Genomic DNA, 24,632 nt, shown 5'->3' with positions numbered 1-24,632 from the left:
GTGCCATTAGCCAACTATGGAACAACCCGCTTCTTTCCTGTGCAGACTGTAATTATGGTACATTCACATTTTCATTCGGGTCATTGTTTTCTACAAAACGGCACATTACTTTTGCAACTATTTTTTTTTTTTTTTTTTTTTTTTTACATTTTGCAATCATTTCATGGTAATCACTGCAAACAAAAAAGAAAGCAAAAAAGCTGTGGTTTGAGCAGATCGTGTCTAAGTTCCCTAAGTGTATGAGGATGGACGTGTACAATGTTTAATACAACACCCATGAAGCCTCATTCATACATCTGTGTTCTATCCATCTTTTTTTTCATGGACACAACACACACCTATCCATGTCTGTTTTTTTCCAGCATCACGGATGCAAAGTGCCAATACAAGTCTATTGGTCTGTTAAAAACACCAACAGCACATGCGTGGCATCCGTGTGCAGTCTGTTTTTAACATTGAGAAGATTTGTAATTCTTCTTTATCCATCCGTGAAGAGCAATGATGGTAAAAGCGGGCACGCGGATAGCACTATGACCAAACCCTGATGACACTGGTGCCATTTTTCATGTTCGTGTTTAAATACAGACGTGTACGACCCCCATTTTCTTTTTTTCTAATGTCAGACACCCAATCATCACGTATGACGCCGTAGCTGATGTAACACAAGTGTAATAATGGGCTCTCTGACATCGGTGTTTTCGGGATCTCAATCTCTTCCTTTTGCCATGTCTCCCATACATGAAGTTATGGACTCGCTTGCTATATTAATCAATATGAGGCTGCAAAAGGTTAGAAACTCAGAAGTTGGTAAACCCACTCCAAATGTGATTAATGACCCCAATAATTGTATGTTCTCATCTTGCTTTATCCAAGAAATCTAGATATTTATCAACAGGTATGGCGGTGTATCTTCTAATAACCATACTCCTATTGTATAAGCTCTGGAGTAGCGTGAAGGACAGGTGCTCCTCCCTGCTCCCATCGGTAATTAGCATTTGTTCCATTGACTGGAGGGGGGTGTATTAGCAGACCGGCGTGTGTCAGGGTCAGGAGTGCTACAGATGCGTGGGTGGAGCTGGAAGCGTGCCCGGGCGACCTGAGAAACTCACAATGCACATTGATATTGTTCGGATGGGATTTCAGGACTGAGCTGCTGAGGACAGCACAATGATGACACCCACGGAGCTGCCAAGATGATGATCGGTGAGGTTAATGTTACTTTTAATTTCCCGATAAAGTGTAAACGTATTTGTCACCCAAAATCACCAAGTGCAAAATTTGGGGAGATGCAGGTGGGTGCAAGGATGCCCTTTCTTATTTTTTTTCTTCATTTGCGTGGCTTGATGGCTCAATCCCAGTTTCTTCGGTAGTCGGATTGTGGAGTCAACGGTGTTTTTATTATTTTTTTTATTTTGAGGCTTTGTCTTCTTTGTTGATGTGGTCACACTTTGTAGGAAGAGTGGTTCAGTGCAAAGATTTCACAAGGCAAAGGATGTGAGCAAATGGAGGACTTGTGCTGAGCGGGGTTGTTTTTTTTTGTTTTTTTTTTGCGTGTTTCCGGTATAGATCCACTCTGCAGACATCTACTAATAAGTCTCCATTGAGCTTTTGTGAGAATGGAGGCCAACTATAGGGTTTCCCCGATTTAAAAAGTTCGATTTTATTTTTTGTTTTATGAGGTTGACAGGTCATCATTTTCTTTTGGAGCAGTAGTCCATAATTCTAGGACAACATAATGAGTTGCTTAGTAAGGCCAGGTTCACACGTTGCAGTTTTGGTGTGGATTTTACAAATCTGCCGCATTTTACAGTTTCAATATACCGTAATCTCCTCTTCATGCTGCATCTTTTTTTTTTTTCTTGGAGCAGAAAGTTTTTTTGTTGCAAATTTTTTTACATACACGATATGTTGCTTTTTGTTGCCCACTTTTTTTTTTGTGCTTGGATTTGCACCATTGATGTCAATCCGAAGATTAAATCTCTAGCCTGGCATTTGTTTTGTTGCATTTTTTTCAGTGTGTTTCCGAAATAACAAATAATGCACATACAAATTTGTGAAATAGAGTGGAAAATATGGGTCGATTTTAGATGTAGGAATGCTGCCGATTTCAGTTTAGAAATTCTTGCAAAAATTTTTTGCACCAAATATGCAAAAAGGGAACTTGGCATAAAGTGATAGTCCAAGATTAGAAAAACAAGCTAAACTGCCTTTCTGAAAACCTCTCCACCTCTTTCTAGTGGTTATATGTAGAAGTGCTTTTTTTTTTTTTTTTTTTTTTTTTAGAGGAAAGCAGCCATGTTTTTTTTTGTTTTTTTTAAATCCTGGACAACCCCTTTAAAATAGTGCTGTATATTTACTGTACATGCATTTTTTTTTTTCCTGCTCCATGGGGTGCGGTGTACTATACTTTGTAAGACCTTGTTCTCATCTTGCCTCTGCTCGATGTATCGGATATACATGTGACTCGTTTCCTGACGTGTTCCTTCAGAAGATGCCGCACCACAAATGTAAAGAGGCATACGTTGGTTGTTGATCAAAACCTTGAGAAAGAGAAAAAAATATTTAGCGATGACGCACTATATGTTGTGCTTTCCTACATAAGAAAAAAAAAGCATGCCAATGCATATCACCCGATGAGCCAAAATGACACTGTGGCCCTCAGTTGGGTGCATGGGGACCTATGGCTACGTTCAACAAATGTGATGAAGCCGCAGACTGTAGCCCCCGTATACTATAGATTAATGTCTGCTGAATCCTCCAATATCAACGGATTCATCTGACAATATGTGTACGGGAGCACCAGCCCGACCTATGGTCGTGAGAGATGTCCATCGCGCATGTCCGATTTCGTACTGCCGATTGAATTGTTATCCCAAACATAAGCCGACGACCAACAACACAGGAAGAGTTGACTGAACGAGTGGTCCTGGGGATCGGAGGGATGGCTGACATGGCTTTTGGCTGAACGATCGGCATATGGCTATCTGGTTGGTATGGAGGCCTTAAGTTTGATGTATCCACTTTTACCGTTTGGTTGATTGTCCTCTACTGCTTTGTTTCATGTTGGGATGAAACTTGATTCTGCTGATTCAGTCCAATAAATACATTTGGACCTGATAATACATCACCATTGAAAACACACAAACATTCTGCCAGTCGTGTATGGGGTAGTCAACAAGGATGGCTGTCGACTTTTTGGCCTGGATCGTTCATTGAGAAGATGGCTTTCTCCCTCGACTTTCGCATATACATGAGCACTTGGCCGAGCTGAGCATCCATGCGTTTTCATTCCAGGGGGAGGGAAAAAACCGTTCAGACTCTTCTGGAAGCAGCTTGTCTCCTCGGAAAATAAAAAGATTGGCTGTTGAATTTCCAACTCGCACCAATCCTTGTCTCTCCCACCATCACCTGTTGGGAGGTCCCCCCATCTACATCAGAAGGTCGATCCATTCGAAATAAGTGGGTTCAGACAGTGTTAATTTCTGGGGGCCTTTATATGACGGTGCGGCTATTTGGATCCACTTTTGAATGGATCTTGATGCAGTTGATCACCATTATTGGTTCCATCATATAATGCTACAACTTGGACTATTCTTTCCAAACCTATTGGAAAGCTTATGGCACTCCCATTACTGCTTCCTACTGGAGTGTTTCTGGTAATTACTGATCAATGTTAGGGAATTGCTATTTATGCACTACCGAATTATTGTTTTTATAATGTCATGGTGCCAGAGATCAACTAGTAATTTATATCAATGTCTTTTTTTTTATTTTACTATCTGAATAAATTAAACGTTGGTAGAGCATTATCTTTGCTTGTCAATGTCCTGCCCCTTGTTGCCTGAACGTAGAGACTCCATGGCCTCGCTCTTGCCAGATGTTTGTATAATGCCGCTATCCGGTGAGGAGACGTTGCTTGTAAGCGGAGACCTTACTTTTTGCTAACACACAGCACGTTCCAGCTGTAGGAGGTCGACTAAGAATACAATAAGATTTCCTTGCCGTTCTCTCCACTTTCCAGGCGTCTTAGCCAAGCGCCTAATTCTCTTTGTGTTGCAGCCAATGGAGGGGATTTTACTTTTTTTTCTTTTTTTAACAATAGCCAGAAAGTGAGGAGCTTGCAAGATTTTGGACCTCAGCAGGACGTGGGGGATTTTCCTGAAAACTTGTTCAATAGTGAGATTAGTTTTTCAACAAGGAGATTAGTTTGACTCTTGCTGCTATCAATCTGTCTTTATCTTTTGCAATTTATGCCAAAATCTGTTGTAGGTAAGTTTTACTCCTTCCTTCTATATTGGCCACAGATGTAATGATCCACTTGCCAAGTTGCATAGCATGAATTTTATTTGTCTTAAAGGCGAGCATCATCCATTAATTTTAGGATCGTAGCATAGCTCCCAACAGGGATACATTTTAATTAGTTAGATACATTGATTAAACATCTCAACTGATTTTTATTTTAGTTGAATTGATCTTCTTATTGCCAAATATCACCATCGACCATGGCAGGAAGTTGGGTTCCCTTACAGCAATGCAATTTGGCTACTACAGTGTTCTTAAAGGGAATCTGTCACCAGGTTTTTGCCACCTAATCCAAGAGCATCATTATGTAGAGACATCCTGATTCCAGTGATGTGTCACTTACTGGGCTGCTTGCTGTAGTTTTGATAAAATCAATATTTTATGACCAGTAGATTATCACTAGAGGACTAGCAAACATGCTACCAGGTAGGCCAAACCCGCCCCCAACACTGATTGGCAGCTTTCTGTGTACATAGGAAGAAAGTTGCCAATCAGTGTTGGGGGTGGGGTTATACACTGTTCAGACAACTGATATTTTTGGAGCAGAAAAAAATGATTTTATCAAAATAACAGAAATTAGCCCTGTAAGTGATATATCAATGGAATCAGGGTCTCTGCCCCTACATCTCAGATTACATAACCTACTGATAGATTCCATTTCAATTTAATGGCTATCTTTTTAATGCCAAGTAATCCAGAACAAGAGATGGTCTTTGTAGCCAGTTCCTGGCTCCCAACTCATAGAGGGAGGTCCTGATTGGGGAACTTTTTTTGTTTTTTTTAAATTCTGTGAGCATTGGTTAGTGATGTCACCTCTAATAGGACTGGTGCGCGCGATTCCTGATGTGCATGCGCACAAGCCGGTGGATATTTGTGGATGTCACCAACCCGCTCACACCCTAGTAAGTGGAGCCAGATTACTTTAATTGCCAAAATCTGAAAGAGCGTGTCCTCATAGTCCATCCATGAGCTGGGCTTTATAACCCCGAAAAGACATCAGGTGTCATGAATGCTGGCCAGGAATATGATGGCTCATTGCATTATTTCTGCAGAACCATAGTCTCGACACATTAACCCCCGTCTTATGTCTTAGTATTAATCCACAAGAAGACCGTGGCCATTTATTTACTGTGTTTGTTTTCGAGCAAACCCTTCTTAAATGCGATTGTTACCTAATTTGGAGGTGCCCTTCCTCTCGCTATCCGGCCCTCCTCCCCCTTTCCCCTAAGTTAGATTAAGTTAATCAATAGAAGTATATTGATTTACTATGGATGAGTTATTACTCTGCTTTCCCTTCTGAGGCACAAAAACAATAGAGCGCTGTAGACCAGTTTAAGAAAAGGGATACTTTTTTTTTAACTGCTCAATGCATTTGTAAAGGTAGGTTAATCCTAACAACTGTCTGTGTAGGCATAGGATCCCTTGAAGAGGACCAGTCATTTGCTGTAAATATTATTTTTTTTGTAAATGCCGCTGTTCTCCTGAATCCGGCGATGTTTTTTCTTTTGTTACTGCGTTTCTCCGTTCCTGAGATATAGCTGCTTCTTCCCTATGCATATATTTAGTCTTTTTAGCCAACTGGGTGTGGAACTCTAGAAGAAGCCCACATGGCAGCATTTAGGAACACACCCACTTGGCTAAATTACAGGGTAGAGGGGGCCATATCTTGGGAACAGAGAGCCGCATAAACAAGAGAAAAATGATGCCGTATTCCGGAAAACAGCGGCATTTACACCAGGTTAAAAAAAAAAAAATATGGAGGAATCAGTAAGCCAATGCATTACATGGATTTTCTTGTTCCCGGGAGGTTTCAGAAGTCGGGCACTCTGATTAACTTGGCATTGGGCAACCTTTCTTTTTAAAGTGAACTGATGAAAATGGGCAATCCCTTATTAGAGAGAAGTAGGACAACTGGTGAATGATCGTTTTGCTGACTCGGCCATACACATTTTGGTTCAGTTTGGTCCTAGTTTGCTGGTCATATGTGATCAATGACATCGGTTGATAGAGAAACAACCATTTTGGGAATATTCTGTAATGACCACATCTAATAAAAATTGTAAGAACATTTACTATCTCTCTATTCAGTAAATGAGTCTGTTGGATAAAACGATCAGTTGTCCTTAAAGAGTTGTTTGAATTTTTTTTCATAAATCTTCAGTAAATGTGAGAATAAGTAAAGTAATATATTTTATCAGAAAAAGCCACTTTTCTCTGTTTGGATTATTCATTCTCAAAACTCAATTCACATGTAAATTCTGTCATTTTATTGAATACAGAGTGAGATGGCAGTTGGTGCTTATAAAGTTCTATGGAGCTGTCTGACTTTAGCTCCTCCCTCCCCATTACATTTTGAAAGCACCAACTGTCATCTCGTATCTCAGTAATAGGACAATCGGTCTAAGACAGATTTTGGCAAGTATCAAGGTGACTGGAAATATAGCAATAATATTCTTACACTTTTTTGAAAGGATCAGACTTTACTGTCAGATATATACAGGGTGGGCCATTTATATGGATACACCTAAATAAAATGGGAATGGTTGGTGATATCAACTTCCTGTTTGTGACACATTAGTATATGGGAGGGGGGAAACTTTTCAAGATGAGTGGTGACCATGGCGGCCATTTTGAAGTCGGCCCTTTCGGATACAACTTTATAAATGGCCCCCCCAGGTGTATCCATATAAATGTATTTTTATCACATAGTTTATGTATCTGTGTAGTCAATGGTCTCCAAAAACCCTTTTCTGTGATTATCAAATGTTGACAATTTAAAACTTTTCAAAACTTTGACACCAATTCATCATTGTTATTTTTCCATTTTTTTGTGGGGGGGGGGAGAAATAATTTGCTCTTTTACTCTTTAATTGGTGGTGTTATTATTTGTGCCTTATTCTCTATCAGTTTTGCACTATTTTTCAATTTTTTTTTTTTTTTTTTAGTTTCATGATTTGCTCATGTCAACTTTGCTTATCTACAGTAGATGTTTCTAGACTAATTAATGAAATGAGACTTTTTTGTCAAATGTTGCAATATTTTTTGGCATATCTCACTCCAGTCCTGGAGTAAGGTTTCTGGTGTATTTTTTTATATTTTTTTTATTGTGGTGAGCGTGAAGACAAACATACATAATTTTGAAGCATGTTTTTATTTTTTTTGTACTAAAATACAGTTTTAATTTTGCTCAAAATACAGGCATTGTTTTTATAAATTTGTTGTGAAAACGTTAGCGAATATCACAGGATGAAAAAAGAGAATTTACTTTAAAAAAAAAAAAAAAAATGCAAATGATAAATGCATGCTATAATATTGTAAAAAAAAAAAAAACAAACAAAACAGATTTGCATCCCATTAGATATATGTGCACAATACATCTTTAGAGGGGTTGTTCACTACTAGGACAACCCTTTCTTGATCAAAATATTTGGCCCTATATAATAAAGCCTATACTCCTGTGCCAGCGCGTTCCCGCAGTGTTGGCACTCGTGGTACTGGGGCCTAAAAAATCTGTCTAAAAAAGACAACGTGTTCACATTGCCTTACTTTTGTGGGTTTTGTTTTATATTAGCTTAGAGGGATTTTAAACATTACTTCTTAGGTTTCACAAGGTATCTTTGCTGTAAAGAATCGATGCCATGTAATTGTAGGGTGTATACATTTTCACGGTTACATAAAATAGGTTGAGATAATGACCTTTCGTGATGTTGCAAATGTGAGCAAGGAACATTTTATGAGGGTAAAGCGTGAGAATAGTCAAAACTTCGGGCGGAGAATAGCACCATAAAACGTGATACATTTCTTAATGTATTTCCTAATGGGATGAGAAAATATTGGTGACTTGGTTGTGTGTGACCACCTCCTCATACCAGATGTGGACTACCATATACTAAGTTTGAATTATGCTGACTACTTTCTGATCAGACTTTGATCAGAGCTTGATTTTTTTCAGATGAGAAGAAAAATTGTCCGTTCTGTCAGTCTGTAAAAATCGGGCTGCACTCAGATGTCATCCGAGTGCAGTCTGATTTTTTTTTTTTGTCATACCCTCATTCACGGTTATGGCTGAGTGCGATGGAAAGATTGGTTCAAATTCGGACATGCTGCGATCTTTTTTTTTTTTTTTTTTTACGGACAGGCTCTTTTCGAGGAAAAAGTCAAACATGTGCACAACCCGATACACTAAGGTGCTTTCTCATTGCGTTTGGTGTCCTGTCAAGGCATACGTCCGAAATCCCCTCCAAAACGGGGTCCGAACAGGGTCCGTGCACTTTTTTTGGGGATTGTACGCCTACCAGAGACGGACACTCATGAAATTGATGCATTACAGATTATTGGCCCCGTCGGCGCATAGGTCTGGACCCCATTTTACAGGGGATTTCAGACCCCCGATGGGGCCACTGAACGCAATTTGAAAGCACGCTAACAATGGTCCAAGTGCGATCTGATGTTCCGAAAACACGGTTGTCTACACAAGCCCATTATCGAATCATCACTAGTCTGTTCCTGACCGGTTTGTATTTTTGGGCAGCTGTTATGAAAAAATATATATATACTTTGTGTTAAGTAACCTTTTTTTGGGGGGGCTCTAATGCATTTTTATAAACATGGTGTTGATTCTTTGATTGAAAGTATACACCGTTTTTATACAGACTTATGTGTGACCATTGTTGCAAATTTCGGTAAAAAAAAACCCAAAACTGTTATGTTTTTCTTTTCCATTTTGCCTTCTCTTGTTGCAAACCTGTGGATGGCACGAGAGAGGAGCAGATGGAAGAGAGTAACGCTGAGCAGTCTGCCACCACCCACAGTACCCATATGGTGTACACTTTCTGCAGGGGTTCGGGTGTTACATCCATAGATCATTAATCATACCTCGGAGTCAAATACACAGCCCAATATTTCCTTTTTTTGTATTCTGACTATTAAAGATGCCTCACCAATCAAAAATAAGGGACTTATGCGGGAACTTGTACGGAATGTGTATAAGGAACATGGGCGAAACTTGGCTAATGGTAATGTTCCCTCAAGGATAAATTAAGTAACTTTGCATATTTCTGGATAAGTCCGATATCGACCCCTCTCTTGCACTCATGGCCACCTGAAGGGTACGTTTACATGTACAAAAAGTTTGTTTTGCGCCATATATTGATGTGGATTTGTTCTATATTTCACCCTATTTATTACATACAGTTGTGGCCAAAAGTATTGACACCCCTGCAATTCTGTCAGATAATACTCAGTTTCTTCCTGAAAATGATTGCAATCACAAATTCTTTGGTATTATTATCTTCATTTAATTTGTCTTAAATGAAAAAACACAAAAGAGAATGAAGCAAAAAGCAAAACATTGATCATTTCACATAAAACTCAAAAAATGGGCCAGACAAAAGTATTGGCACCTTTAGCCAAAATAACTGCGACCAACCGCTTCCGGTAACCATCAATGAGTTTCTTACAATGCGCTGCTGGAATTTTAGACCATTCTTCTTTGGCAAACTGCTCCAGGTCCCTGATATTAGAAGGGTGCCTTCTCCAAACTGCCATTTTTAGATCTCTCCACAGGTGTTCTATGGAATTCAGGTCTGGACTCATTGCTGGCCACCTTAGAAGTCTCCAGTGCTTTCTCTCAAACCATTTTCTAGTGCTTTTTGAAGTGTGTTTTGGGTCATTTTCCTGCTGGGAGACCCAGCTTTCTCACACTGGGCCCTACATTATGCTGCAAAATTTGTTGGTAGTCTTCAGACTTCATAAGCCATGCACACGGTCAAGCAGTCCAGTGCCAGAGGTAGCAAAGCAACCCCAAAACATCAGGGAACCTCCTCCATGTTTGACTGTAGGGACTGTGTTCTTTTCTTTGAATGCCTCTTTTTTTCTCCTGTAAACTCTATGTTGATGCCTTTGCCCAAAAAGCTCTACTTTTGTCTCATCTGACCAGAGAACATTCTTCCAAAACGTTTTAGGCTTTTTCAGGTAAGTTTTGGCAAACTCCAGCCTGGCTTTTTTATGTCTTGGGGTAAGAAGTGGGGTCTTCCTGGGTCTCCTACCATACAGTCCCTTTTCATTCAGACGCTGACGGATAGTGCGGGTTGACACTGTTGTACCCTCGGACTGCAGGGCAGCTTGAACTTGTTTGGATGTTAGTTGAGGTTCTTTATCCAACATCCGCACAATCTTGCGTTGAAATCTCTTGTCAATTTTTCTTTTCCGGCCACATCTAGGGAGGTTAGCCACAGTGCCATGGGCTTTAAACTTCTTGATGACACTGCGCACGGTAGACACAGGAATATTCAGGTCTTTGGAGATGGACTTGTAGCCTTGAGATTGCTCATGCTTCCTCACAATTTGGTTTCTCAAGTCCTCAGACAGTTCTTTGGTCTTCTTTCTTTTCTCCATGCTCAGTGTGGTACACACAAGGACACAGGACAGAGGTAGAGTCAACTTTAATCCATGTCAACTGGCTGCAAGTGTGATTTAGTTATTGCCAACACCTGTTAGGTGCCACAGGTAAGTTACAGGTGCTGTTAATTACACAAATTAGAGAAGCATCACATGATTTTTCGAACAGTGCCAATTTTTTTGTCCACCCTCTTTTTTTATGTTTGGTGTGGAATTATATCCAATTTGGCTTTAAGACAATTCTTTTTGTGTTTTTTCATTTAAGACAAATGAAATGAAGATAATACCAAAGAATTTGTGTTTGCAATCATTTTCAGGAAGAAACTAAGTATTATCTGACAAAATTGCAGGGGTGTCAATACTTTTGGCCACAACTGTAGGGTGAAATCTGCTGCTCCGTTCCCTCGGAATGAAAAATACCCAATACGGAGGAGTGTTGCTACTGAATACGTGTTATTTTTTTGTATTTCCTGACACGCTCAGGATCATTTCTTTTGCAGAACTGACCTCTCTTTATGGGCACCATTGGTGTTGTAAATTATTTTTTGGCAAACAGTCCTAATAATGAATCCTTCTGCAATGAAAAGTCCTTTGTATCCTGAGTTTACTTCCCCTGCTCCTGTGCAGTGTTGTCACTGACGCGGTTCTCCGTCTTATTTTCTAGGATTTTATAAGGACCTTCCCGAGGAGAATGAACAGGCTGGTAAGTCGTTGATTTATTTTGGGTGTCAGGAGGAGGCTGGCGAGCTGTGAGAAATAAGTAATGCTGTAGATCATGTTTACTCTCTGGGCTTTTGTTGGTGGTGTAGGAGCAAGCAGAAATGTCCACAATGATGTGGCGGATTAATCCTGAGATAAGCCTGGAATACTTCTTTGTAGTTTACAATTTCTCTAAAAGCGCTGTAACTTACACTTGAGAGCAGGGGCAAGGTCAGATATTTTTATTTATTTTTTTTAGTCATTGGATACTCATCATGTTTTTACCCTATTGAAGTAGCGGCAACATCTGGGTTCTGCATTCGGGTCCCAGTAACTAGCAGGATGGTCCCTCGGTCTCTGCATTATTGGGAGTCCCCACCCCTCAGAAATTGATGACCTATCCTAGCAATAAGCCATCACTTTGCAAAATTGCAATATCCCTTTAATTGTGTGGACCTCATCACAGATTTATAATTTTCTAAAAACATAACTAACGATGAGCGAGCATGCTCTAAGTTGTTTTATCCGAGCATGCTCGTACGCTAATAGCGTATATTCGATGTGCTCGAATACTATGTTCGAGTCCTCGCAGTTGCATGTCTTGCAGCTGATCAACAGCTGTAACACATACAGGGATTGCTCGTGTTCTTTATATAATACGAAAGGTGTCTAAAAGGTTTTTTTTCTTTATCAAGAGCCTAATTTATGCATTCTAGGGTTAATAGCTAGCCGACCATACATTGGTGAGCGTGCATGTGTTTCTAATGGGGAGCGGAAACCACTTCTAGACTCCCCTGCTATTGACTTATCTCCTGGAAGAAGCATCATCTAATTTCCTTTTTTTCCTTTTGACATTATTTGTCAAAACAGACTAATGAGGTGCCTATAAAGATGAGATTTTCATACATTCCAAAAACTTTTCGCAAATGTTTATGGTGGACTTTATACATGGTGGGATTTTGTGGACGTCCCCTTTTTTTTTTTTTTTTTTTTCCAAGAGCATAAAGTGGCTACAATGTGACTCTTAGAGCACAGTCAGAATGCCGTATAAGTCAGAGAGAGATCGGAACGGAATTCAAGGACTGGCTGGCGGCTCTCCTGACCTGAGCGTGTCTTCTTCATGTACTTCTATGGAGCTGTCACGCTCTGGTGGGGAGAGCCGCCGGCGTTCCGATCTTGCTCCGATTTATGTGGCCGCCGTTACTGTGGAGAATCTCGTCTCTGTGCATTAGACCGTTTTCATATTATTACTGTGAAACCCGACCTGTACTCATGTTCCAATACTTGGCCTCCAGTTAATCAAGAGTAGTCCTTTTTTCACAAATTTGTGAAACAAGCCGTATATGGGCATTTCATTGCTATATGGACGCATAAAGTGACAACTTTTCTCTTGGACGGTGCAGCAGGGAAACAAAACGCCAGATTCATCCACACATTACAGATGCTAGTACACCACTCTGTGATTCACGAACGAATAGACAACCCCTTCGAATTAAACATTGAAAATTTGAGGATTACCAGGCAGTGACCAATTGTGATTGTATGCACCATCCCATGAGTTCAGAAATCATTCTTTAGAATATATATAAGCACCATCTAATAAGAATGGGCCTAACTATGGCTGCATCCATGTGTTATTGAATTTCAAGACTTTCTTCTAGATTGCGGTTTGTTTGTTTTTTGACATTTTGCAAATTCTTTCACATGGCCCAGAGGCACGACATTAGAGCAGAAGGCAGGCTGAAGTGAATGTTCATGAATGGCTGCGGACAGTTATATGTTGATTGAAAAGTTTCTGGGTGACCGCCTTCATCTGTAATGGAGAAAATCCTGACATGCCAAAAGCAGAAAAGGACTTCAATAAATCAAGACGTAAAAAGCAGTTACTAGGAAGAGTCACATCTCAAACTTAAGCATTACAGGCATTATCTGATCGAGGGAAGTGATCACCTATCCACCACAAAGGTAATATCTTAAAAATTGGCAGGGATCTGCCCTCTGGGACCTACAAAGCTAGTCATTGGTGATGAGCGCAAGTTTTCGTTACTCGATTTTGCCTATCGTGCTCTGGTAGGCACCGTGTTTTGTGGGTGTTTGAGTGACATGTTTGAGTCCCTGCGGCTTCGTGTTTTGACACTGTTAGACAGCCACAAACATGTAGGATTGCCCGTGTATATTCAATCCCTGCATGGTTTGTACCTAACAGCCACGAAACATTTGGCCATGGGGCCTCAAAAATGTCACTCAAGCACCCACGATACTCTGTGCATATGCAAGCACCCTAGGCAAACTCGAGTAACAAGCACATTTGCTCATCACCGGGACACTTTCATCCCTACTAGGGCGCATTCAGACGTACATACAAATCGGTCCGAGGTCGGACCGCCATGCGCATCCTGACAGTGGGTCTCCCGACTCAAGCGTGACTGCTTCATGTATTTTTATGACACTATTGAGTTCGGGTCAGGAAACCCACTGCCAGTCCATGCATTGTGGTCCGAACTCGGACCGATTTGTACGGACGTCTGACTGCGCCCTTAGATTGGATCTGCAGAGCGTGATAGACTGCCATTGCATGCGTTCTCTTGGCTTTTTCTGGACGACCCATAGTGAAAGAATAATGCAGCAGTCAAGCACGTGCACTGCCACTCCATTCTAAAAGGGATAAAAATGCCCCGTTCTGCCGATTGTTGTTGGTACCAGCGAGTGGTACAACACCTGACCTGCAAGTTAACATGTATCCTGTGGATAGCTGATAACGTCTCCTCTGATGTTCATGAATGGTTTAAAACAAGCAACTTTTCAATTTACCTCTCATTAAAAATCCTCTCCACCATCAAGAACAGTTATTTTTAATCTAATATATAAAGCTCAATGTGGGTGTGTATGTATGTGTGTATGTCCGGGATTGGCATCTGCCCTGTCGCAGCTACAGCCACAAAATTTGGCACAGTCACACGTCTGGACCCCGAGAGCGTCATAGGCTATGTTGTGAGGCGAAATTTTAACCCCGCGTGTTCCAATTCACCAAACAATCTTGCCCCTATCTACATAATGGAGAAAAAGTGTATATATGTATTGGCATCTGCACCGTCCTAGCTACAGCCACAAAATTTGGCACAGTCACACGTCTGGACCCCGAGAGCGTCATAGGCTATGTTGTGAGGTGAAATTTTAACCCTGCACGTTCCAGTTCACCAAACAATTTTGCCCCTATCTACATAATGGGGAAAAAGTGAAAGGAAAAGTGTTGGAGGCAAATTGACAGCTGCCAGATGTGAACAAGGGGTACCTAAAGAATGAGAGCGATGACGCCAAAGAATATATACCGTACAGTTGCTAAGGTGGGGCCCTGACATGGGATACTCACCACACACGGGGATATGAGCACACACACAAAATGCGCCGCACACTACCACGTGCTTCACCACATATACCACCCTCAGCACACATTTCACCACACACACACCAACCTCGCCACATAAAAGTCGCCACTCAAAACTCACCACGCTGTCCCAGAGCTGTTTAAAAGATGAAAAATGAGCTGTGTATGGTTGCTATCAGCAACAGTTTTCTTTGTAGACAGTTGTGGTAACTGAGGCCTATTATTCTTATCATTTCTATGGTGTTATCGACCTTCTGTAAAGCTGGAAATAACACAGTTTATTACCGTGCCAACACAGACCACCCTCTGACACAGACTGCAGGGGAGCCCAGTATCACACAGGATAGGATTAGATGCACAGCTCAGCAGTCAGTATCACACAGGATAGGATTAGATACACGGCTTAGCAGACAGTATCACACAGGATAGGATTAGATACGCAGCTCAGCACACAGTATCACACAGAATAGTATTAGATACACGGCACAGCAGTCAGTATCACAGTGGATAGGATTAGATACACGGCTGAGCAGTCAGTAACACACAGAATAGGATTAGATACACGGCTCAGCAGTCATCATCACACAGGATAGGATTAGATGCACGGTTTTTATGTGCAATATAATCATTATAATTTGTTATAACTAACCACAGTTGGATGCTATGCCCAGGCAATGCCGGGCTCTTCAGCTAGTTCTGTATATAATTGCTCCTTGCTTAGACTATCAGCCACTTCAGAGTATACGGTCTTCTAGGCAAAGAGCGTGCTCTTGTAGGCTATTTTCTATTCAACTTGTAAACGTTGCCCTAAAGCTGGTCAGATCGCTTATCTCGCCAACTTCAGTGTACCAGTGCTGCAGAGGCAAAGCTACCTCTGCCGGCAAAAGTGGAGAGAAGCGTGACCATGCCTCTGACCTAAGTTGTTGATATTCAGGATACTCCTAAAGATGAACGCACTCTTTTAAATTGGTATAGTATCAGAACACATTTATGGTTTAGTAGAAGTCATAAATCTGAACATCATTCTGAATTCGTCTAAAATAAAAGATTTCTCTAGTCTTCAGAACTTCAAGATTTGTACAAAGTGGTGTCGGACACTGCTCCATTCTCCAGTGCTCTTTTATATGTATACACTTTACTGCTGGAGTTCTCCTATATATCAGATTTCAAAAGCCTCCCAGTACAGAACATGGATAAAAGTCCAAAGGGAACAGTGATATTTAAAACTTTAATAGGGGATCAAATAGAAATTTGTATGCCAGGGGCAGGAGCCATGGTGTTCGGATCCACACCCCTGACCTGACAGCAGATGTTGGAGAAAAACCTAATTGGAGAGGTCCGCTTTGCGACCAAGTGATCTCCCAATCTAATTTAGCTTGACTGGTCATTTTGGAAAGAGGTGAAGCTGGTCCCCTATTGATCTGTATACACTTCTGCTTATTCCGAAGCTCTCTGTGTTTGACATCTGGTGCAAAGCAGAAAGATAAAGAAAGTATTAGTCTTAACTTCAAATCCTTCTCATGTTGACACTTTATTGGATGTTCAAATCCGGCATAATATATTGTGCTTTTATTCCGCTTTGTACCATAATCGTTGTAGATTATATTATACTAAACGGCTGGAATACCCACTTATAGTTCAATGTATGTATTGTCTTCATCACTCTGGACAATGTACATGTGTGTATGAATACTAATCACCTCCCCCGTAATCTCTCAAGGTTAGTGCTCCTAATTTTTATTTCAGCCATAATTACATAAATATTAGTTTAGCTGATATTGTCATAGCCATAAATTCTCACTGATTTTTAGGTTTATTCAGCAGAATGGGAACTTTCTAAGTAGTAATGTATAAGTAACTAGTAGTTAGTCATTACTGGTAATAACGTGCTTAAGAAGACAGTTGTGATCAGTCACATCTGGCCCACCCTGACCACGGGAGCGTTTCCTTTTTATCCCTTGTTTTGAGCCACCTGCCCAGTTGTCCATTGTGTGTCGACAGATTTATCAATCAACCATAATCCTCAATGAAAGGAGCTTTTCAGCTGCTCTTACTGTAACTAGTAACTCTGCTGACCCCACACCTCTTGTGCCTTTACAGAAGAGGAGCAGTGTCTGCACAAATAGATCATGTGGTCCTTCTTTTTGCTTTTGGGTTTCTTTCAACTTGTTAATTATTTTTGATCTGTCTCTATTCTAGACATGTTTCTCCAACTTCTTGTTAATGTTTCAACCAATTTCAATTTTTTTTTTTTTGAGCCTATCATCTATGATCATTCAGAAAAACCCTACATCAACCTTAACTATCCCGAATTCTGATGACTATTGGTGCCAATACATTGCAAGAAAAAGAAACCTAAATATACAGTAGCATTTGGCATGGGAAAAAAAAACTATGATAGTTTCCGGCACATTCGGCATGACTGACCTGTCCCTCTACCAGATTCTTGAATTGCAGATTTTGGTAAAGCTGAGTGATCAACCCATGTAAGATACGGGGCACCTGAAAACTTTGAGGCCCACCCATGAAATCTTTTTTGCATGGTCTTGTTTTGCAATGCAATATGTTATTTAGTTAGTTGAATGGTCTCATGAGCAATCTGGATTTATTTTGATTTTTTTTGTTTCCGTTACAGCATTTTAAAGTTGGGTCGCAAGGCTGAAATATGGAAATGGAGAAGTTGGCAAAGTTCACACATCGGCTGCTGCAATGGCTGCAATTCCACCTTCCACCAAGGTGCTTTTTCATCTGTGGGAATAGGTGATAGTCCGAGGGAGCCAAATCAGGGGAATAAGGTGGGTGCTGAAGCAGTTGGAAACCACAGGAGTGAATTGCAGCAGCCGATGTGTGAACTTTGCCAACTTCTCCATTTCCATATTTCAGCCTTGCGACCCAACTTTAAAATGCTGTAACGGAAACAAAAAAAATTAAAATAAATCCAGATTGTTCATGAGACCATTCAACTAAATAACATATTGCATTGCAAAACAAGACCATGCAAAAAAGATTTCATGGGTGGGCCTCAAAGTTTTCAGGCGCCCCTCGTACATCACTCTAAGGTGCATAATTGAAGTTTTTTTAGGAGATGCCAATTTTGGTGTTAACCCTTTAGGGTGGCAATGCAAATGCATCATCATATCCCTGTAAGTTACGTTTCTGCCTTTTCGCTCTTTTTGTCTTAAGTTCACCGGACAGTTTTAATTAAACTTTTTTCATTTGCCGAGATGTTCGACAGCATTAAAATGCTGTAAGCCCCCAATAAATCATAGACTACAAAGATGTCCAGTAAAATTGGAAGTTTCCTTTAAACTGAATAGGCTTCCTAAAGATTGTAGGCATCAATGTATAATCCGGCTGATGAAAGGTTGAACTAATGACCCCGTGACTGTGTTACTGGATAAATTAAGTGCAACAATGCATCTGAAGCCTCCTCTTTGTGAACTGCCAGGCCAACTTCCATGCAGCTAAACAGACACATGGCTACTGGAAGGAAGATGCTCGGATTGCAAAATTCAACTTTATTCTACATGGTTTAGAGATTATTATTAAACGTGAATTTTTTTGTTTTAGCATTTTCTTATTTATTTTACATAGACATCATTAACTAGCAAAAAAGCAAACCATTAGGCCAGACTTCTGACTGTAACAGATTTCTTAAATTTTTAGAAAAAGATCTGCCCCCTACCCTACAAAAAAAACAGAAAAAAACATGTATTTTCTCTCCTTTTATATTAAATGGATATGAAATGTATTCATCTTGAGAAAGGAAAAAAAGCCTTAGAATAAAGGCTACCTAATTTTGTGCACCATTTGCTAAATTTGGCCTTCCCTTTTCAAGACACAATTTTTGATTTGCAAGTAAAAAAAACAAATTACACAAATTTTAATGACGTATTTTTGCAAATGAAAATTATTAGTTTTATTATTTGGGAAAGAAAAAAAATAGCATGTCGCCCACGCAGATACTCACGTTTTGCATTACAACTTTAGAATTTTTTGCCTCTCATCCTACTTTAGAAACTTTACTGTATCCTCTTTCTCAAGGCTGCGCCTGTCTGTTTCACACAGTTTTTGCTTTCTTTCTCTTTAGCCCATACACAGTAGATCTTTTGGCTGATGGCAATCTCTCCCTACTCCTCGGTAAATGGGTGTGTTCGGCTGAACGCTCCTGTGCTCTCTGAGAGAGTCGCTGCTAGGCTCCTGACGGCAGAAACAAAAGGATCGGCAGTCCAAATGTGGACATTCCCAATCATCAGGAGGCCCCCCAAATTATTACACTGTCAGTTAAACCCACTGATATCAGGTTCAGCTAATGTCTATGGACCTTACAGGTCCAGTTAGCTGAACGGGCAGTTGGCAAACAAGCATTTGTAAAAACTCTTGAACCTGATTATCTGTAATAACAGAAGAACAAGCAAAATGCTTGTTAATCAGGTGATTGATTAGTTTAAGCCTCCATAAAAATCATCTTTTTGGCATCGCATCACCTTTTGTAATCAGTGAAAGATCTTATTAATGATCGTTGTTTTCCCATTCCTTATCATCGGTCTATGTAAACAAGCCAGAAAATGAGCGCCAATCAACATGTATATAGTTGATCACTGCTCGTTAATGGGCGAAGATCAATTTGTCTGTTTGGACCATAATTTCCTATTTATTTCACTATCTCTCTATCCACTTTCGTGTGCTTTTTTTTTCTATCTGCCTAAATTTCTATGTATTTCAAACTTTATTTCTCCATCTACCTTCTTATTTCTCACTATTTCCCTTTCTCCTCCTTCTCTATTCTGTCTTTTTTTTCTATGTAACTTCCTCTCCCTCTGTCTCCCTCGCCGCCTCCATCCCTCTTTAGCTGTCTTTATATCTTTCTTCCCATATCTCTTCTTCCTCACACGTGGTAATGGCTCACTTAGGCCAATAATTGTGAACAATCGTCAGTAGAATTGCTGATTTTATGATTATCTACCTGTCAAACAGGTCGGCAGTCACCCGACTAAGGCCTGGATCACACTTCCGTTTTTTATAATCCGTCTAAATCCGTCATTTTCCGTTAAACGGATCCGCCATTTTTTTTGAGGATCCGTTTTTTTGTCCCATAGACTTCCATTAACGGCTACCGCGGATCCGTCAAAAAAACGGATCCGTTTGCGGCAAAATGGAAACGGATCCGTTTTTTCACACTTTGACGGATGCATGCGCGTGCCAAAAAACGGATGTGTGAAACAGGCCTTAGATGCAAAATGTATAATGTTTACTACGCTTGCTCAAAAATCATTCTCGGCAGCACATTGTCGTATTTAAACTAGACCTCTTCTGCCAAGAACAATAAACTTTTTTCTGTGCACATGAAACAACCACTGATCAATTTAATAATTTGCCAAATGACAGTTGTTTGATTGCCACAATCAGGCTCTTTACTCCTTCATTAACACAACCTGATAAGTGACTAATCAAATATTTTGAATGTCTGAGTCCGAGCATCTGCACCTTGTTTTATGGTCAGTATGCGGTGGTTGGTACCTACCAAAAAAAAGTCCAAGGAAATTTCAACGGGTGAACTGCCCACAGGGTTTTATGGCTGCTAGAACCTCATTGCGCTAGGTGGGCAGTGAAGCAAATTTGTTATCTGATCCCACAAAAGATCAATTGCTCACTGTGAAAGAAAGGTGTTGTGACAAATGGTGCATCATAGCTTCCTACATTTGGGGTTGCGCTGCCTTATAATACTCATTATTAGGGCTTGTTCTGACAAGCGTAAGTCAAGGTGCGCAAAAACCGGATCACCTGCGGGTTACCATCCATATGCCATGAGGTTTTCACAGATCCATTACAATTATTAGCCCAAGAAACTATTTGGCCTTTATTAAATTATTGATGTGAAAAATGGATATAAAGATGGCAGTATTGTTGAAAAATGGAGAATTTAGCATAAGCTGGCGTGAACACGATCTTAGGGAGGTAGTTTTAATTACTTTATGCTCCGTGACAGATATATCCATCGTGGAGCTGGTCAAGTTGTACGGCACCTTCTCCCATGCAGAACAAATATTTTCCCTTCACCCATGACAGCACCACCTGAGAGAGGGATCTGCCCCGCCAGGACAGGAACCTACTGAGACATAAGGGGCGGCACCTCTCCCCCGCTTCAGTTGGGTTCCTGTCCTGGAAGGAATCCCACTGTGGCGGTGCCTGTCATGGGCGAAGAGAAAGATAAAGACTCAGGCCCGTCCCGGCGCGGGAAGAACAGGTAGCATACCTGTAGCGCCGGCCGTCGGGTCCTGGAAGCGCAGTCCCTGGGGCTCCGGGTTCGTGCGGGCGTGGATGGGATCCCGGTGGCTCCGGGAAGCCCCCACCGCGCCGCCCTCCCCTCGCGCACGCCGCATCTCGATCCCCGTGGTAGGGGAGAGACGCTGGCGTCTTCCGGCCGCTGACGTCAGCGGCGCTTGGAATGCTGGGATAGCCCCGAGGGTCTTCACCAAGGTCATAGCGGAAGTGACAGCCTTTCTCCGGATTCACGATACGGTCCTAATACCATATCTGGACGATTTTCTTATAGTGGGCAGTTCAGAGGACTACTGTACAGCACAGTTGACTCAGGTGATCAACACCTTGCAAGAGTTAGGGTGGATAGTCAATTTAAAAAAATCAAAATTACAACCCCTAAAGAAACAGACCTTCCTAGGTTTTATACTGGACTCAGAAAGGCAAGAGTGTCTGCTCCCAGAGTCCAAGATAGAGAAGGTGCAAAATCTGACCTTGGTGGGCCGAAACCAACCATGTATGACATTAAGAAAAGCAATGTCCCTACTAGGTACTCTAACATCCTGTATTCCGGCGGTCAGGTGGGCTCAGTTTCACACCCGGCAACTCCAGGGGGAGATACTAAGAGCACAAAGATCGCTAAGAGGGCGTTTGGAAGGAAAGCTGGAGCTTTCCTTAAAAACCAGAGACTCTCTCAACTGGTGGTTGAACGAGACAAATCTGACCTTAGGAATACCATGGGACAGACAGGCGACAGATATAATTTTAACAGATGCAAGCTCCTCGGGGTGGGGGGCACACCTAAGGGGCCTCATAGGTCAGGGTTCCTGGACACCTCAAGAAAGGAAGGCATCCTCCAACCTGAGAGAACTGTGGGCAGTGGGCAAGGCCCTAAGCCACTTCATTCCGCTACTCCAGGGTCGAGATGTACGCATCATGTCAGACAACAAGGTAGCAGTGGCATACATCAACCACCAAGGAGGGACAAGATCACACTCCTTAATGGAAGCAGCAACAGACATTCTGAGCAGTGCAGAGGAACACCTACACTCCGTGACAGCCCTACACATAAAAGGGGCAGTAAACATAGAGGCAGATTTCCTGAGTCGCAATACCCTGAGGTAAGGAGAATGGGCGCTAAACCGGTCCATTTTTCAAAAGATAATTCAGCTTTGGGGGAACCGGTGATAGACCTCTTTGCAAACAAACACAACAGGCAAACAGGTTCTGCTCTCTAAACCCGAGGGAAAATCCAGGGGCAGTGGACTCGTTGCACATCCAGTGGAACTTCAGACTGGCTTACGCGTTCCCCCCAGTAGCTCTGATCCCAACTGTGGTAAGAAAAATCAGAAACTATCAAGCCAGGGTGATTCTAATAGCTCCATTTTGGCCAAAAAGGCCCTGGTTTGCTCTGCTACGGAAGATGTCCCTCTCCGATCCATGGGTTCTGCCAGAAATCCCGGACCTACTAGCTCAGGGTCCAATATTGCACGCTCAGGTCAAAGGATTCCATCTGAAGGCGTGGAATTTGAAAGGTCGCTTTTAATGGATAGGGGGTTCTCCCCTGGGCTGGTGGCCACTCTGCTAAAAAGCAGGAAACCGGTGACTACTAACATCTACGGCAGAACATGGGATAAGTTCCTACTGTTCTTGGGTAAGCCGCTAGGAAAAGAACCCCCGATTAGTGCCATCCTAGAGTTCTTACAATCTGGGTTGCAGATGGGGTTAGCAGCAAACACTCTTAAGGTTCAGGTGTCGGCACTAGGGGCGCTCTACAATTGCAAACTGGCATCAGATAGGTGGATAGCCAGATTTATTAAATCCTGCCATAGAGCTAGGCCTATTCCAATACCCAGAATAGCCCCCTGGGATTTAAACCTGGTGTTAGAAGCCCTTACAAAAGATCCGTATGAGCCATTACATCAGCTACCCCTAAAGTTTTTGACCCTAAAAACGATCCTGTTAGTAGCCCTCACATCAGCCCGCAGGATAAGCGACTTACAGGCTCTCTCAGTAAATCCTCCTTATACGCAAGTCTTTCAGGATAGGGTAGTGTTAAGAACAGACCCCAGTTATCTGCCCAAGGTAGTATCAGATTTACATCGGGGTCAGGAAATTGTCCTTCCATCCTTTTGCGAAAATCCAAAAAATTTGGGGGAGGAAAAATTCCATAGTCTGGATGTTAAGAGCTCTCGTAGAATATATATCTGCCACTAGCCAGTGGAAGAGGTCACAGTCCCTATTCGTAGCTTTTCAGGGTGCCAGGAAAGGCTATGGGGTTTCAAAAGGGACTATTGCTAGATGGATTAGGGAAGCCATTAGTGTAGCCTATTCAGCTAGTGGTATCCCGATTCCTGACGGCATCAAGGCTCATTCCACCAGAGCCGTGGCGACCTCCTGGGCTGAAAAGGCAGAGGTATCAATCGAACAGATTTGTAAGGCCGCTACCTGGGCCTCACCTTCAACCTTCTTTAAGCACTATAGATTAAATCTATCCTCCTCTGTTGACTTAACCTTTGGTAGAAGGGTGCTGCAAGCGGTGGTCCCTCCCTAAGGTGTTTCGAAGTCTCCAAAAATCTCTCAGGTGGTGCTGTCATGGGTGAAGGGAAAACCACCATGGTTACTTACCGGTAGCCGTTTTTTCCGGAACCCATGACAGCACCCGTACATTCCCCCCCTTTTTCACTGTATAGGTGTGCACAATTAGTAGGGTGTTTTGAGTGTTGTGGTGTTGGATTAAACATGTAACTAACCGGGAAGTCCTCTCAATGCTCTGTAACCCAACGGAAGCGGGGGAGAGGTGCCGCCCCTTATGTCTCAGTAGGTTCCTGTCCTGGCGGGGCGGATCCCTCTCTCAGGTGGTGCTGTCATGGGTTCCGGAAAAACCGGCTACCGGTAAGTAACCATGGTGGTTTGTCTGCTGTGTTACACAGCCAGCATCCTCCTATTGCTTAATTTTCTGTTAACACCTCAAATGACACTGTCAATCACTGACACCGCCATTTTGGCCAGCAACTATGCCCCTCCACGATATAATCACAGAGTACCATCAGATTGCCATTGCAGCCGCAGTCTGCTGAAGGAAGCCGTCTGGGCTTTATGGGAGACTGTGATTAGGGCTATATACAGGCCCAGATACCAGGAAAGCGGATTACTCCTCGCTACTGAATTTTCAGTCAAGTATCCAGGGACCAAGAATTATTAAAATTGGTTTAATGTCAACAGGTTTCGAAGTCAACAGATGCCGTCTTCAGGACAACCACATATACAGGGGCATACATAGAAAAAACATGCTAAATATTGTGAAGAAAATAATATACAAACATGCCAAATTTGCATTTATTTTTTTTTGGTGGCTGTATCTACTTCTCTGATAACAATAGTGACGTTAAAAACTACAGCTCATCATACAAAAAACAATACCCTCCTACAGCTTTTCCGAGAAATAAATACAAAAGTTCTAGGTCTTGAAAATTGGCAACACCGACTTTTTTTTTTTTTGTACAAAGTTTAGAAATTTTTTTAAGACACTAAAAGTTAAAAACAAAAACATTCAAGTTCACTTTTTCCACAATTAAGCAGATCT

General features: G+C 41.6%; 1 protein-coding gene across 4 annotated transcripts in view; it reads left to right on the top strand.

Annotated features, from left to right (window-relative positions):
• Nucleotides 1–24,632, top strand: part of NR6A1 (nuclear receptor subfamily 6 group A member 1) — a 504,088-nt gene that overhangs the window by 194,786 nt on the left and 284,670 nt on the right. For all 4 annotated transcript variants that reach the window (XM_073590719.1, XM_073590717.1, XM_073590718.1 and 1 more), the window contains exon 2: nucleotides 11,366–11,404. Coding sequence is in view for 1 of the 4 variants with exons in the window: in XM_073590716.1 (XP_073446817.1) it covers nucleotides 11,366–11,404 (39 nt within the window). In the remaining 3 variants the exon portion in view is untranslated. The remainder of the gene's footprint in view (nucleotides 1–11,365; nucleotides 11,405–24,632) is intronic.

Source organism: Dendrobates tinctorius, unplaced genomic scaffold, assembly GCF_039654945.1.
Source record: "Dendrobates tinctorius isolate UK_male_01 unplaced genomic scaffold, ASM3965494v1 ptg000120l, whole genome shotgun sequence".
In the NCBI taxonomy this organism is placed as follows: domain Eukaryota; kingdom Metazoa; phylum Chordata; class Amphibia; order Anura; family Dendrobatidae; genus Dendrobates; species Dendrobates tinctorius.
Note: the sequence above shows the minus strand (reverse complement) of the source record. Positions and strands in the feature narration are given on the sequence as shown.